Source organism: Podarcis bocagei (assembly GCF_964188305.1).
Source record: "Podarcis bocagei genome assembly, chromosome: 15".
Lineage (NCBI taxonomy): Eukaryota > Metazoa > Chordata > Lepidosauria > Squamata > Lacertidae > Podarcis > Podarcis bocagei.
In genome coordinates, this window is record NC_138141.1 from 45397408 (window position 1) to 45414687 (window position 17280).

The 17280-nt window shown below is 51.8% G+C and overlaps 1 protein-coding gene across 4 annotated transcripts in view; it reads left to right on the forward strand.

Annotated features, from left to right (window-relative positions):
* Window positions 1-17280, forward strand: part of SEZ6 (seizure related 6 homolog) — a 106337-nt gene that overhangs the window by 61778 nt on the left and 27279 nt on the right. For all 4 annotated transcript variants that reach the window (XR_014002471.1, XR_014002472.1, XM_081172010.1 and 1 more), the window contains exons 2-3: window positions 10173-10898; window positions 14294-14430. Coding sequence is in view for 2 of the 4 variants with exons in the window: in XM_081172010.1 (XP_081028136.1) it covers window positions 10173-10898; window positions 14294-14430 (863 nt within the window). In the remaining 2 variants the exon portion in view is untranslated. The remainder of the gene's footprint in view (window positions 1-10172; window positions 10899-14293; window positions 14431-17280) is intronic.

A 17280-nucleotide genomic window follows, 5' to 3' on the forward strand; every position in this document is an offset into this window, starting at 1 on the left:
GAGTGCTGGTGCCAAAAGCTTTGGATCTCGACCAAAGAGCGACATTTCGCACATCTTAAGAGCAGCTGCCTCTGTTTTCGCATCTATTCGTTCTCATAACTCCTCGTGATAAGTCACCAGCAATTTAGTGTGTGGATTTTGCATTTTTTGGTTCCAATTTGGCGCGAGGGCTGTGGGATAATAACTCCCACCCCCCCTCCCCGCCCCCCGCCGCCCTCTCCCTCTTATTCACATTGCACTATCGATTCATCACGCCTGTTTCTTTAATTCATTCCTTTCTTCATCCCTCTGGCCAAAATCGATTCTTTTTACACGGAAGGGCTCCCTTCTCTCTCCTCACACACACAGACACACACATTTTGCCAGGCTTACACACACACACACACACACACACACACACACACACACACCACCCAGCCACAGACAATGCACTTGAATGATTATTCCGGCTTGCTGAAGCTCGTGTTTGCTTTCTTAATGGACACCTCGATGGGGGAATTTGCAGAGCCCAACGCAGAACTATCCTGCGCTCTTCAGGATCGGACAAATTCACTGGGGAAGAGAGGGCTATTGATGGCTACCAGCCACGGTTGGAGGCAGCGATGTTTCTGAGTACCAATTTCTGGAAACCACAGGGGGGAAGGGCCACAGACCATTGGTGAAGCCCCTGTTCCGAATGCAGAAGATCCTGGGTTCAATCCCTACTCCCTGCCTGGACAGCTGCTGCCAGTCAGTGCAGGCAGTACTGAGCTAGATGGACCCCAATGGTTTAACTCAGTATTAAGGAAGATTCCTATGTTCCCATTGCAGGGACTTGACCCGCATGGCCCCTTCCCACTCTATCATTCTTTGATTCTTTGATCCTGTTTAAGCCAGCCCTTAATTCAGGACCATGAGGATTAGAATCTTACTTACTTTTTGAGCTCTGGTTCCGTGGTACCGCAAATGCTTTACACTGCAGAGGGTCCCAGGTTCAGTTCCTGGCAGCTGCAATTAAAAGGTTCTCCCACTCTTCCTGAAACTCTGGGGAGCAGCTGCCAGTCAGAGCTGACAATATTAAGCCAGTTGGGAAATACAGTGAATACAGTGGCAACTTACGGGTCCTTCTCCTGGCAAACGGAGCGGAGGCAGAGAACTCTTATGTCTTTCAAGGCCTAATCATAGTAACCCAATGAAGCGCCTCCTACAGGCTGAACAGCTGGTGGATGTGAGCCCTTCCCTCGCCCTACGTACCTCAGAGGCTAAATAAGCAAGCCTCCATGTTCAGAGGCAGCGTATCTACATTTTGTGACCTCAGATGGGAAGGCAGGGAGGAGTTCTGGCTGTCCTCTGTTGGAAGCAGGAGACTGGGGCAAACGAACCCCTCTTTCTCCCTCTCTTATATTTCTTTGATCTAGCAAGCCTGGTCTGGTCCCTCCTTCTGCATTGCCTCTCTCGCAAGCCATAAGTTTGGCATCTATATGTGTGTGTGTGTGTGTGTTTATTCCCGCTGCGGCCTTGAAGCCTCCGCAGCCGCCTCTGCCACACTCATCTGGGTCACGGCGCCGCGCTCTCCTGATGGGGCCGTTATTAGTATTTCAATTTATTTACCCGTTTTGCCGGCACGCAAGTACCCATTCGGTAGTTCCATCTCATTATCAGCGCCATCAGGAGAGCAGCAGGAAAAGAGTTATATCCGAGAAAGAGGGTGGTGGGAGGGTGGGAGGGGGGAGAGATGGCAGGGTTGGGCCGGGGAGTTTGCAGAGCGAGGAGCTTGCAGGGAAGGGCCGGATCCAGCATGGGAGATTAAAGCGGAACAGAAGGCCCTTTGGCGCCCTGGATTCAGCCTGCGGAAATTGAGCTGCAAATCCGGGTCTGCAAATTAGATTTGCAGCCGTGAAGGCATAAGGACATAAGAACAGGCTACTGGATCAGGCCGTCTAGTGCGGCATCCTGTTCTCACAGGGGCCCACCAGATGCCCCAAAGGGAAACCTGGAAGCAGGATCTGTGCACAGGATTCTGTGCTCCATTCCTATGGCTTCCAGAAACTGGCATTCAGAAGAATTCCTGCCTCCATCAGAGCCACAGTGGCTAGCAGACCTTAAAAGCTCTCTCCTCCACAAATTGGTCCAGTCTTCTTTTAAAGGATTCCCAGTTGGTGCCCATGACTGCTCCTGTGGCAGGGAGTTCCACGGTTTAACTCAGCACTGCATGGAGAACTTTCAGTTATCTGTCCCGAATCTTCCTACGTTCAGCTTCATTGGAAGCCCACGAGTTCTAATTTAAGCATATCATAATAATGATAATGATATCCCAAGGTACCACTGTAATAATAATTTTTTATTTGTACCCCGCCCATCTGGCTGGGTTTCCCAAACCACTCTGGGCGGCTTCCAACAAATATTAAAAATACACTAAAATGTCACACATTAAAAACTTCCCTGAACAGGGCTGCCTTCAGATGTCTTCTAAACGTCTGGTAGTTGTGGTTCTCTTTGACATCTGGTGGGAGGGCGTTCCACAGGGCGGGTGCCACTACCGAGAAGGCCCTCTGCCTGGTTCCCTGTAACTTGGCTTCTCGCAATGAGGGAACCGCCAGAAGGCCCTCGGAGCTGGATCTCAGCATCCGGGCAGAACGATGGGGGTGGAGATGCTCCTTCAGGTATGGGCACATTGGCTGGTTTGAAAGGTTGGCACCCCTGAAGCAGACACCTGCCCATGGGCTTAGCAATGCCCACACTTCCTATCAGCCTTTTGCAAAACTGGGCGTGTTGGGGGGCAGGTCTGTGGGTCCCCAAAGCCCACAACCAGAGCTGAGTCTGAACCAGGAAGGCTTTTGAATTCCAGGGGGTGGAGAGCCTTAGACCCAGGTGCCAAATGTGGCTCTCGGGGTTTCTCTGTCTGGCCCTCAGGACTCTTCCCCAGGCCACACCCCCTTAACTTGACCCTAATTTGCACTCTGCTTGAGTGTTCTTGCCTGACTGGGAGTGTGCCTTAAATTCTGCCTCTTTGCTTGCCTCGGTGAAAGATGGATTGGGGCCAGATAAAACTAGCCACCTGCAGAAAGGTGCAGTTTACTTTTGCCTCCACTAGGAGGGAATGTGACCCTTGGTCTGGAAAAGCTTCCCTGCTCCTGCCTGGAGGAGCAGGAATTTGCAAACCAATTTGCAAACTGCGTGCTTTCTGAGCATGTGCAGAGTGCCTCAGCCTCCGCAGCACAGACAGGATAGTTAGGAAATCAGGCTGACGTAATCGGCCACGCCAACTAAATGGAGAAGGTCTCTGTTGCGAGGGGTGTGCAGAATTTGACACATATGCTCTCGTGTACCTTAGGTTTGATTCCAGCATTTCAGGGGGTTGGGATGGATGACCTTTGGGGGTCCCTTCCAACTCTATGATTCCAGGATTCTATCCAGGGAGGGACAGGCTTTCCTCCAAGAAGCTGGAGCCTTCCCCAGAAAGGCTTTCGACCAGGGATGAGGCAAAGCTGCGTCTTTCCAGATGTTCCCGAAGTCCATCACCATCCCTGGCCATTGGGAGTCCAACCACATCTGGAGGGCAGCCTTTTTGACCCTGTGCCGTGTGCCTCGGTTTCCCCGGCGGGTGGGCAGAGGTGCTGGTGGGGTGCTGTGCCCGGAGAGGAAAGAAACGAGTATTTTGGAGCTGACAAATCAAATGGGGGTGGGGGGGAGTGTACGGTTAACGAGCCGAGCGACGCAGCATTGGAGTCTGGGACGCCGTGCTAATCCCCTATTAAAACCTTAAAAGGGATCCTGGTGCCTCTCCATATAAACTCATTAACTTTTATGGTGTAATAAATGGATTCTATTAAAACATAATTCCCTCCATGCTGGGGGCAAGTTAACCTCTTTAAGCGGCGGCGGAGGGGCCCCCCTCCCAACCGGGTGTCACGTGGCAAAGGCTGGCACCAATATGGGTGACGGCAGTGCCACAGCACGGCTGGCGCTAATCGAAGTTGCCCGTTTCCACCCACCTTTTAATTTTTCGCCTTTAAACCGCCCTGCTGTCGCTCCTTTAGCTGCAATCTGGCGCCCGTAAATGTAGCAACGGGGGAGCTTCCGCTGACTGGAGGGAGGAGGGAAATTGTAGAATTGTGGAATCAGAAGGGGACCCCCAAAGGTCATCCATCCCAACCCCCTGCGATGGAGGAGTCGCGGCTGGCAGGAGACCACCTGACCTTGGTTTATAAACCTCCGAGGAAGGAAAGCAAGTCGCTTGGCTGGTGAGTTTCAGGGTCTGTAAAGGTTTGGCTGTGGTTGGGGGGAACTGAAGCCCCCCCCGCCCCAGATGTGACTGAACTGCCTCCCTGCCATCTTGTGGCAGGCTGTTCCACTGTTTAATATTGGAACGTAGGAAGCTGCTTTATACCCAGTGGACCCGTTTGTCTCTGGTGCCAGCCGGGCAAGCAACACGTCAGGAGGCGTCAAAGCAGGAGTGGTGGGGGCGTGGCCTGGAGAGAGGGGTGTGGCTAGGCAGGAGGTATGGCCTGGAGAGATTGCCGAGGGCCAGGCAGAGGCATCCAAAGGGCCACACCTCTGAATGAGATGAACTTCAAAGGATAGCTGGACACAAAGGAGACCAGGACTCTTGCCAGGCCTGCTGGCAGCCCGCAGACCCGGCTCCATGGCCTCTGGGGGCCCCATAATAATAATAATAATATGAACTTTTGGTCTGTGCCTTTGTCCTCCTTGCCCAAGACTAGAGTCGTCTCCCTCCCCAGGTGTGAGGGGTCCAGGCACCGATCCAGATGGCATTGCACTGCCAATTAGAATATGAAGCAAGACTTAACGTGAGGCGGATTAATTACGACTGCGGCTGCCCCTTTGAAGAGGCAATTAAGCCTCTTCAGAGCTGGCTGCGGTTTACGAGGCTCCATCTTGCGGGGGCCGTGTGGGTGTCTCTTGGAAACGGGGTTGTCAGGTAGAAACGCTGGGCGGGAGGCAATTACGTTCTGCTCAGAGCCATGCCCGTTCAAATGGATGGAGCGAAGTCCCCCACGCCCATAGGCGAACCTGCCCATTTTGGGTGCTTGTTTTCGGCTCTCTGCATCAGTTTGTGATGTGTTGTTTTTTTAAAAGTCCTTGTGAAAATTCGTCAGCATTTCGGTGCAGATTTCTCCCAGTAAGACACATTTTTGTAGCCAGTTTTGCCTGATCTACCTGCATCTGCAAAGCATGTTTCCCCTCATATTTACATTTCCCCAAATTTGATGCCATTTTGTGTGTTGCTTTCGCTAATATGGGAATTTATATGAACCCATAACTGTGGTATGTGCATTTCTGTACACTGCTCAGTTCCGGTTTGCGAACCTTTTCCAGAAGCCGAACGTACTCTGTTTTGAGTGCCCTGCTTCCGATTTGAAGGCCTGTCTGTTTTTGCTATTCATTTTGCGTTTTTGTTTTTGCGGCTCTTTTTCGTTTTGTTGTTGTGACTGTGTGGAAGTTCAGCTACTGGTGGATTGATTGCATGACTTCAGTACACTGTTTATTGCTTTTGTTTTATGGATCGATGGCCTCGTTAGATAGTAAAATTCACATTAAAATTGCTGTTTTAGGGGTTGTTTTTAAAAGTCTGGAATGGATTAATCCGTTTTGCATTACTTTCGATGGGAAAGCGTGCCTTGGTTTTGGAACATTTTGGTTTTGGAACGGACTTCCGGAACGGATGAAGTTTGAGAGCCGAGGTACCACTGTACAAGGAAGGAGATGCTGGCACAACAATAGGAGGAACTTTCTGAGCTTTTTGACAAGGGAAGGGAGTCCCTTGGAAGATGACGCCCTCTACTTCATGGGAGGCTGGGTGGCCACCCGTCAGGGATTCTTTGCAGGGGGTTGGACTAGATGCCCCTCAGAGGTCCCTTCCAGTTCTACAGCTCTGTGATTCCATTATTCTTCAGGCCCATCCTGGTACTCTTAAAAGCACAAGAGCAGACTGGGTGCTTTTTTCCCGGTCAGTCGACAACTCAAGACTTAGGCCAGGCTTCCTCAACCTCGGCCCTCCAGATGTTTTTGGCCTACAACTCCCATGATCCCTGACCACTGGTCCTGCTAGCTAGGGATCATGGGAGTTGTAGGCCAAAAACATCTGGAGGGCCGAGTTTGAGGAAGCCTGACTTAGGAGATCCATTTTGCAGCGGGTGAGTGACAGAGACGAAGCTTGAGCTTTGCACCCTAAAATTATATTGTAATTATTGTTGTTGTTAATAGCAGCCCTAATAATAATGTTTAAAGTGCCTTCACTATGCATGTTCTCCATAATGGAGGGGCATTGATCACCTTCATTGTACAGCTTGCAGCATCTGCTGGAGACAACATTATCTCCCCCCAGCCTTTGATGGCTAAACTGTTTTCTTTTGTGCGAACCACCTCCTTGGCTGAATCTGTTCCATTTTGGAGGAGGGTTTTTGGGCGTGGCTGGGTGTGTTTTATATATTTTTTGTTTTGGTTTATCGTGGTAGATTCCATTGTCATAACCTGCCCTGGGCCATTATGGGGTCGGCCAGGTAAAAACAAAAAATACTCTAAAATAAATAATTTGCCAAGAAGAGAACGCCCTGGTCTTGAGGCATTTACAGCCCACACTTCGACACAGGAAGAACTGGAGGCTGCAGAGGCAAATGGAATCCTTGGATGGATGGATTTAATGCATTTATTGTGGGAATGTTCAGGGATGCAGGAGAGGACATATTGTTTGGTTACAGCCTTTCCAACTTGTGTTAACAAGTTCACAATTTAGCAGAGTAACATTCCCCTTTTTAAACTCAGCGGATGCGTTTGCTCAGGCTCGCTAAAGCCGCTATAATAACTGTTCTGGTATTTTCCCCTTATTCCCTCATAAAAGATAAGACACGACACAGTCTTCTATAAAAGTATAAAAAGAGTTTGCTCACATTCTGTTCACAATCGGATCCCAGAAGGCAGACTTAGCTTAGAAAAGTAACATACACCTGGAAACTATCTCATAAGGAGACAGTCCCTTTGTCCTCCAAGAGAGCATCTTTGGCTAAGCAGATGTTGCTTCTTCGATGCATGTAGTCAAAGGGAAAGAGATGGCTGCCCTGCCCTGTGCTTTTGTCATTACCTGCACAGGTGAGGCCCCGCCCACCTGTAGTCACATGCAGAGGAAGTCTGTCCCAGCCCAGAAGGAAACAGGAAGTTGACCTGCTGGCTGGACAAACATTCCTCCCCATGTGTAAACATGTTCACTCTAGGAATGTTGTACTTGACTGCTTTTGTGTTTCACATCCCACACATTTATATCCCACAATTTTCTCCAAGGAGCATGAGGTAGGATGCATGGTTCTGAACCTCCTCGTTTAATCCCCACATCCACCCTGTGAGGTAGGTTAGACAAGGAAGAGAGAATGACTACAGACATCGTGGTTCATGGCCGGGTGAGGGATTTGAACCCTGGTCTCTCCCAGGTCCTAGCCTGACACTCTAACCACTAGACCACCCTGTCTGCAGTCGGAGGCAGCAGTCCTTCCAAAGGCCAGCTGCTGGAAACCACGGGGAGGGGAGAGTGGCTCTTGTGATCGGATCCTGATTGCTGGTTTCCCATTAAGGACATCCGGTCAGCCACTGTCAGAACAGGCTGATGGTGCAGCCATAAAACCGCTGGCACATTTGTGAAGCTAAGCAGGGTCTGTTATGGTTTCAGCTTGGAGGAGAGACCGCGTGCTGAGATTCCAGAGGGTTGGTCTAGATGACCCTGGGGTACCCTCCAACTTTCTCGATCTGCAGCAGAAGGGGGGCTTCCGGTCGGGAGTGACGGTGCCACGCGGCTCTCCCTGGGCGCCTGCCCCATTCATCCGAACGAGGCCAGTCCACCAGGGAGGCATTTTTGATGGCTCATTACGGGCTAATGAAAGCAGTCTAGCAATAAGCCTAACAGCTCCTAAATGCCGCCGCGTGCCTGGCTTAGCGGGGAGATAATGTGCGGGAGCCGAGGCAAAGCGCCCCACGGGGGGACCTGCCTGCTTAAACCGGTTGACGCCTGCAGTGTGCAGATAGCATTCGTGGCTCATGGCTTCTGCACCCACCCCCTCTGCTTCTTTTAAAAACAAACCTAAACAATAATAATAATAAGTTTGACTTGGAAGAAGTGTGCCCCGGGGGCATGTGCAGAGTGCAAATGCCACCTGTCTCTCTTCGCTGTGATTCCTGCATTGTTGGACTAGATGACTCTAGAGGACCCACTCCATCATTGTACAATCTGGACTTCTTCCCCTGCCTTCCTGCAGAAACCAACGTCATTTTCGGAGTATGAGTCGGCCTGCCCTATAAGATTGGCAGCTGGGGCTCTTACATTCCCCGCGCCACTACTGCCTTGCGAAAGGTGATCAGTGATGGCTTTCTTTTCACTGCTTTGGGGGGGGGGCCTTTTTCATCCAAGGGCCACATTTGCTTCTGAATGACCTTTGGGGGGCCACATGCCGGGGCTGGGAACCAGGGCCAAAAATGGACAGAACAATAGTTCACTTTCCAAACCATCAGCTGATTCTTGCACGTCCCTCCTTTCTCTCTGTCCTCTATCCCGGCAAAAACACATGGAAAGAGGTGGTGGAGAGGGTCCTTGCGAGGGCAGTGGCCTGGGGAGGGTCCCCAAGACCAGAGAGGGTGTCCTGGGGGGCTGCATCTGGGTCCTGGGCCTCAGGTTCTCGCCCCAAGCCAATTGCTGCAGGGGCACCCAGCTGTGGACTTCTCTTCCGCAGGGTGTTTAAGCCGCCCCTCTCTCTACCGGGGTCCCTGCTGTCATTTTTAATGACTTTCTCCTCCTTCGCTATTCATATTCCCTGGGAAGAAAGATGATTGAAGGGGCAGCATAAAAACCACCCGTACGACTTTCCCCAGCAAACTTTTGCTGATTGTTCCTGCTGCTTTTCAGAAAGAAAGATTCTGCTGTCAGTTTTTTTGTTCAGGCCCAGCTTTAAAAATCAGTGCGGTTTTTTAATTGCTGCTCTGCTGATCACAAAAAGATAATTAGATGGTTACTGCCCCCCCCCATTTTTTGCCTCTTTGCAGCCTCTGTTTTGGTTTTTTTTTAGAGGGAAAGAGGCAGGGGTATAAATTTGCTCAGTGCTTTTTAAAGAAAAAAATGTTTAGGGGTACTCTCATTTTACTACTCATATTGAAGTACCGCCCCTCAAAGAGGCCAAACTTAGATTCACAAAAATGTCTGGGGGTATGCGTACCCCTGCGTACCCCCGCAGAAAAAAGCACTGAATTTGCTTATAGATAAAAGAAGAACAAGAGGCCCCTCTGGGCAGGGAGTTCCAGTCAGGCGCAAGGAAAGATCCACACAGATCCCACTGCAGTGATCCAGTCTTGAAGCAACCAAGAGCCGTCTCAGTGGTGGCTGCACCCAGGCAACTTTGGAACTCCCTGCCTAGAGACGTCAAGCTGCCTCCCTCCTTGCTGTTCCTCTGCTAGCAGGGGAAATTGGCTTTGGAAACCGGCCGTTTTTTAAGGAAAGGACTTTTAATAGTGCTGTGCTGCTTTCTACTACTTAATTCGTTCTGGAGGTCCGTTCTTAACCTGAAACCATTCTTAACCTGAGGTACCACTTTAGCTAATGGGGCCTCCTGCTGCCGCACGATTTCTGTTCTAATCCTGAAGCAAAGTTGTTAACCTGAGGTACTATTTCTGGGTTAGTGGAGTCTGTAACCTGAAGCGTCTATAACCTGAAGCATCTGTAACCCGAGGTACCACTATATCTGCACAGTGGACACTCGGGTTGCGAACGTGATCTGTGCAGGAAGCACGTTTGCAACCCTGAAGCGTTCACAACCCGCAGCACCGCATCTGCGCATGCGCAAGTTGCGATTCGGCACTTCCGCACATGTGCAAAGCGAGACCTGTTCCAGTACTTCTGGGTTCGGCACGGTGCGCCACCCAAAATCGCACAACCCAAAGCGTCTGTAACCCGAGGTATGACTGTATTTCAATTGATTTGATTTTCATTTTGTTTTGATTTTATTACACATTTTAACTATTCTCCTTTATAGTTTTGTATCTTAACTGTTTGGGGGAAAGGCAGGATATAAATAAACAGAAACAATAACAATAATAATGGCCAGGCTTTCCCAGGTCAGCGATGGCTGTAGCTTTTGCACCAGTTGCAGCGAATAACCTTCATCGGCGATCTTCCTCTCTCTCTCTCTCGCACCCAGGACTCTCCGCCGTGGAGCCTGACAGGCCAGGGGTCTCTGAGGCTGATGCTGAGCCCACGGTGCCCCCCACCCCCGATGAGCCAGAGCGCGAGGCCCACTTTGTCACTACGGCGCCCACCCTGAAGCTCCTCAACCACCACCCTCTCCTGGATGACTTTCTCCATGAGCCCCTCCTCAAGAAAGATTACCTGCGCCAGATTCCCTTCCTGGCTGCCGGCCTCGTGGGTCCGGGGCCTGTCCTTCCGGATGCTGACCTCGGTCCGGTCCCCACAAGCAACCTGGCTGACCAAGACGGCCGCCCTGCTCTCTCCCACGCTGCCACCGGGCCGCCCACCACGCCGCCCATGACCACCGTGTCCCCCACGACCCTGGCGGGCGGGAAGGCCGAAGGGAAGGACGTGGAGAGGACCCCCGAGATGGCCAAGCCAGCCTTCACCACAGACCTCCTGACCACAGCCATGGGGCGGCTGGTGCCGTGGGCCAAATCCGGCCCGCACTCCGGCCGCACGCAGCCACCGGTCACCCCTGTGCTGGGTTTCCAGACCGGTCAGGGTGCCTCGGGCCCAGCCACCACCGACGCATTTTCCGGTGGCACTCCGGGCACGGCCACTGCCCCCACCGCACAACCGGAAGTGACCACGCCCAGGCAGGTATCCAGCGAGGAGGAGGAGACAGCCACAACCACCATCAAGACCACAACCGTCATCACGTCCATGCTGGGTGCAGGTGGGTGACGCAGGTGGGGTGAAGCAGGGGAGGGGAGGAATAAATAAGGGCAAGGGTCACGGACTGGTTGGTCCCAGAGGAATGGTGGGAGTTAATAGCTGGGAAACCCCAAGGGAAGACCCTAAAAGTGGCCCTATTTTTCAGGAACGTCCCTGATTAAGAGAAGCCGTCCCAGTTACTGATTTGATCCCGGAATGTCCCACTTTTCCTTAAAAGTAAAGGGACCCCTGACCATTAGGTTCAGTCGTGACCGACTCTGGGGTTGCGACGCTCATCTCGCTTTACTGGTCGAGGGAGCCGGCTTACAGCTTCCAGGTCATGTGGCCAGCATGACTAAGCCGCTTCTGGCGAAACAGAGCAGCGCACGGAAACGCCGTTTACCTTCCCGCCAGAGTGGTACCTATTTATCTACTTGCACTTTGACGTGCTTTTGAACTGCTAGGTGGGCAGGAGCAGGGACCGAGCAATGGGAGCTCACCCCATAATGGAGATTCAAACCGCCGACCTTCTGATCAGCAAGTCCTAGGCTCTGTGGTTTAACCCACAGCGCCACCCGCGTCCCGGAGTCAGGTGTAGGCAGCAACTAAACAATAACTCACCCAAGGCCAGTGAATTCTTTATTTGAGGAAGCAAGCCACAGCTCAGGCCTAGTGGTCTCAGCAACGCTTTCTGGGAGATCTCACCAAAATGACATAGTTGCGAGGACTGAAGGCCCACAAGGACTCCTCCTCTTCTCCAGGGTCTTTCCCACATAGTCTGCACACAAGCACCCTCTGCTCTGGCCATTTCATTTCTCTCCAAGTTCTCGGAGACCAGGAAGGGAGCTGGTTGTATCAGAAGACAGAGGATCCCTGGATTCTTCAGCAGCCGGCCTCCACTCTGCCTATTGACCAACCTCCACTCCATCCTCTGATTCTGCACTACTCTCTGTCCCAGCCTCTTCCTGCTCACCAAACCCTGTCACCTCTCCTGCTGCCGACATTTCCTCCTCCCAGTCTTCTCCCTCTGACCACTCATTGTCATCCCACCACCACTTCCCTGGCTCTGAGCCTTCTTCTTCATCATCATCATCATCAATTATTTCTACCCTGCCCATCTGGCTGGGTTTCCCCAGCCACTCTGGGCGGCTTCCATCAAAAGATTAAAAATACATTAAAGCATCAGTCATTGAAAACTTCCCTAAACAGGGCTGTCTTCAGATGTCTTCTAAATGTCATATAGTTGTTTATTTCCTTGACATCTGATGGAAGGGCGTTCCACAGGGCGGGCGCCACCACCGAGAAGGCCCTCTGCCTGGTTCCCTGTAACTTCGCTTCTCGCATTGAGGGAACCCCCAGAAGGCCCTTGGCGCTGGACCTCAGTGTCTGGGCAGAACGATGGGGATGGAGACACTCCTTCAGGTATACTGGGCCGAGGCCGTTTAAGAGATAAGTCCAGAATCAGAGGCAGAATTTGAAGCAGGAGGAAGGCCAAGGGGCAGAGATGGGTCAGGCTTGTGAAGAGGCACGGGTGTCTCCCCCTCCTGATGCGACAAGCTCCTCTCCCCTTTGGTCTCCCAGAACCAGAAGAGGCATGAAAAGGGGCAGAATATGGTCTGGCTTCATGCAGACCCCGTCTCCGATTTGAAGAAGAGTCACTGTGCTCATTAGGCCTGGCACTCCCGAGCAGATCCTGTTTCTTCCAATAAAAAGTTAACTTACTCCTTGTGATTTATTGCTGGCTTGCTCCTAACAATCAGGGTCACAACAGCCCTGTGAAGTAGGTTGGGGCAGAAGAAAAGTATGTTGCCAGACCCCACCCCCACAACTTCCAGGAAGCAGCGTGGCCAATGGGGAGAGGTGATGGGGCTGCAAATGTCGCCCCCCCCCCCATCCTTGACCTGAAATATCCCCAGAGAATGCTTTGGCTCAGTCGGAGAGGCCAGGTTGCTCAGATCTTCGGCGTTGCCAGGCGTTAGATCTGAGCCGTCGGGAGCTGAGCTACCTACATTTTAAAAGTGCTTGGCTTTGACCCAGCCATCCCAGGTCTCCGGAAGAATGCCGTTATAATTGTCAGGGAAACCGTTTAGGGAACAACAATGGAATTAATTATGGATTGGAGTGTAGGAAATAGCCGGAAGGCAGGGCTTGGGTTTCTCTGTTTTCCTTCTGTAATGAAAGGAGCAGCGAGAGATTGACGTTCAAAGGGGTCTGCCCTGCTTGGAGCGGGGCCAGGAAGGTTCTGGGGCCTGAAGCAGGAAATGCAAATGGGATTCTGCACACACACACACACAACTTACGTATTACAGAAAAGTTATCCTGCTCAACTCTGGTTGAAATGAGATTGGAAAATCGGGACCACAGGGCACCGCTCAGTGGTTAGAGCATCTATTTTGCAGAAGATCTCCGTTCCCCTGTCTGAAACCCTGGAGAACCACTGCTGCCAGCCAGTACAGACAACTGAGGCAGATGGAACAATGGTCTGATCTCGTTTATGGCAGCTTCCTGTGTGCCTTGTGTGCAGCCCTTAATTCAGAAGCCTGAGGACTGGGATCTTGTTTTTTACCTTTAGATGGAGGAGCTGGAGCTGATTGGTAGAGCGGCCGCTTCACATGCAGAAGGTTCCAGCTTCAGTCTCCACTGAAATCTCCACGCAGGGCTGGGATAAGACCCCTCTGCCTTGAAACTCTGGAGATAGCGGCTGCCGGTCAGTGTGGACAATACTGATCTCAGTGGGCCAGTGATCTGACTTAGTATTAAGGCAGATTATGGAAGCCCCTAGAAGCATCTCCAGTTAAAACGATCAGGTCACAGGTGATGGGAAAGAGACCCTCCTCTCTCCCTGAGACCCTGGAGAGCTGCTGCCAGTCAGTGTAGGCAATGCTGAGCTCGATAGCTCAGTGGACAGACTCAGTATAAAGCAGGTGCCTGTTTATTTGGAGGAGGAGGGCACCATTTTGCCCCCACCTCAGATGATCAAGAGGATGGAGCAACTGCCGTATGGTAAAAAAGCTTGCGACATGGGCCGACGATAAAACCAAATGCTGGAAGATTGAGTCCTTCATGTAGCCCAGAGTTAGAACTCCCTGCCACAGGAGGCAGTGTTGGCCGCCAACCTAGATAGCTTCAAAAGAGGCTGAGATGAGTTTCTGGAGGAGGAGAGGTCTGTGAAGGGCTACTAGCCATGAATACCCATTGCTAGAAACCACAGGATGGGAGAGTTTCTCTCGCACTCAGGTCCTGCTTGAGGGCAACTGGTTGGTACTGGCCGGATCCAGCAGGCTCTTCTGAAGGTCTTATGCCCCCATCTAGGGCAGGAGAAGGCTTTTGGGGCTGGCTGTGATGGGGAGATCAGAGGAAAGTGGAACTTAGCAGTGCTCCTTCCTTTGTCTAATATTTTGCCCTCTTTGCCCATAGGTCCCTGCAGCTGGAACCTCACTGGCCCCAAAGGCTCGCTGGCCTCTCCCCTCCCCTCTGGCATCCCGTACGAAGGGGGGACCCTCGACTGCACCTACACCATCTCTGTGTACCCTGGTTACGGCGTCGAGATCCGGGTGAGTCGTTGAACCCAGCCTGGTAGCTGTCATGACCTGGCGGGATCCAAGGGGAGAAGGCTGAGGGCCAGGGGAGGGGTGGTGGGAGGATGAGTGGTCAGAGGGAGAAGAGGGAGCGGACTGGGAAGAGGAGGTGTCCGAAGGTGAAGAGGCAGCAGGGTTTGGTGAGCAGGAAGAGGCTGAGGCAGAGAGCAGTGCAGAATCAGAGGCAGAAGCGGAGGCTGAAGGGGAGGGAAGCCAAGAGGCAGAGTGGAGCCTGAAGAAATTAGGGGGTTCCTCCCTCCTACAGTGACAAGCTCCCCTTTTCGCTGGTCTCCCAGGACCAGAAGAGGTGTGAAGAGGGAGGAGCAGAGAGTGGCATGTAGCCATAGTCTCAGACTGCTTGAGAAGGATCCGGGAGAGCAAAAGACTTCGGGAACTGTGGGAAGACGGGGACCTTCAGCCCCCCAAACTGCCTCCTCCGGGCGAGATTTACTGGGATGAGTTGTTATGCTTGTTTCTTTGAATGAAGAGTTGACTTCAGTGATTCCGTGTGAATTACACCTGTTCCTGGCTGAAACTTCCGTCTGCAAAGAACCCTTTAGGAGAAACAGGTCCTCAAGACCCAGGACAAAATTCTGGATGGATTTAGAGGGTGTGTTTTTTAGATTCTCCAGCAAGCATGGGGGACATTTTGTAGCCTGAGGGCTGCGTTCCCTGAGCCCCAGATTTTTGTCCTTTATCGTCCGTAAGAGAGCCTCGGCCCCTTTTCTGGGGTGGGGGCAGGTAAGACGAAGGAGGCCGGCAGACAGAGGAGTCCCTCTTCTCGCCTGCAGGGTTAAGCGAGGGGAGGGACGACGACACGGGACCCCGGCTGCATTTTAATGCCACGTTACAAATACAGACATCTTGTCTCCGGGATGCAGCCAGCCGTGCCAGCCCCAAAAGGCAACAGCAGCAAATGTCAAATCGATAGACGTGGCATTTGGCCGACATTTCGACAATACCTGCTTTCTCCCTCCACGCCGCGTCCCCCGGGGCTTCATTAGGCCCAGGCGGAAGGAGGCTTGGCGGGCGGACGTGCCGGCGGAGGGCCCTGCAGCCGTGATACCACCTCCGGCCCGGACTGGGGGACTCTCCCCAGTGTAGCATTAGCTGGTGGGGAGGGCAGGTGGGTGTCGCGAGCATCTTCAGCAAGGTGTAAAAAAGACTCCTGAAATTCCCGGCGGGGGGGAGAGATTTCTGTGAAATTGGGACTCTGTGAGATTTCCTCTTTTTTTCTCTTTCTCTTCCCTGGCAGCTAAATTAACAACTCCCTGAAATGCTGCCCTTACACCTCCTTGAGCCATTCTGGGGAACGGAACCTCCCCAATGTAGGCATTATATTCTTGCAGTGTAGGCAGCGAGATCCGCACTCAGGACCTGGGCCTGGCGAGAGAGGGACCCATGTGGTGGGTTGCTTCTTTTTAAGAGCAAAAGCAGTGATATCCAGGGACAGGCGAATTGGTCAATTTCAGTTTCTTGGGTTCTCCACCCCCAGATAGATAGATAGATAGATAGATAGAGATAGAGATAGACATATTCGGTTCTTCACATCTTCCCATCAGTTTGCAAAAAAAATATTTTTTTTAAAAAATGGTTTTTAAAATTAATCTTCATTTTGGTGTTAATTTCTCCTGGGAGACCAGGACTCAGACCCTCCCACTCAGCCGTGAAGATTCCTGGTTGTGACCTTTGGGCCCATTGCTGCCTCTCAGCCTAACCTACCTCACAGGGTTGTTGTGCAGATTCATTGAGGAGAGGGAAGAAGAAGAGGAGGAGGAGGAAGAAGAAGAAGAAGAAGAAGAAGAAGAAGAAGAAGAAGAAGAAGAAGAAGAGGAGGAGGAGGAGGAGGAGGAGGAGGAGGTGGTGGTGGTGGTTATCCAGGGCTCTAATCACCTCACTTCTTCCCCTAAAAAGAAATCACTCCTCCAAATTCCCCTTTTCCTCAATCTGCCTCACAGACCCTGCGTTTGGCTGGGGTGGTCTAGAGGACCTCTAGGTTCCTTCTGATTCTACATTTCTTTCCTTTGTGTGTGGTGAGCAGCGACCGCCTGCTCCACATCCAAGCTGTGCTCGCCAGGGCTTTTCTCCTCCTGTTCCTGTCTCTCTCCTCCCATAAATCATTCCGTGTCCTGCTAAACCTCACGGAGAGGGAGATTCCCGTCCCACCAGCACTCACAATCTGGTTCCCCTTCTCCGTCTCGGCGCACTGGCTCTTCTGCCGATCCATCTTGGGCACCTTTGGTGTAATTAGTGCAAGGAGGCTCCTGACTTTGGCCGTTTATCACCGAGCAGCTCCATTTAATTACCGTAATTAATATACAATCACCACTTTAATGAGAGACGGCAACAGTGACTCGTTTATCAAGATAAGTTATGCAGCCGTCGCCACCGGAGGACGTGGCAGCAACCGGGAACAATATGCTTTGCGTGTAAAAGGCCCCGGGTTCAACTCTGGCAGCATCTCCAGGCAGGGCTCGGAAATATTCCCCGTCTGAAATCCTGGGGAGCTGCTGCCAGTCAGTGTAGGGAATACTGAGTTAGATGGACCGTGGGTCTCAGTCAGTAGAAGGCAGCTTCCTATATTCCTATTTAAAACATTTCTTTTTTTAAAAAAATCATGAGGACTAGGCTCTTTCTTTTCACAGGAAGGGCTGCAGCTCAGTGTTTTGCATGCAGAAGGTCCCAGGATCCATCTCTCATGGCATAGCCAGGTTGGGCTAGGAAGGATTCAGGACACAAAAATAGAAAGGACTTATTCGGGCAGCCTCTAGTTAAACTGTGGAACTCATGTCCACAAGCAGGAGCACAATAGAAACTCTCCCCACT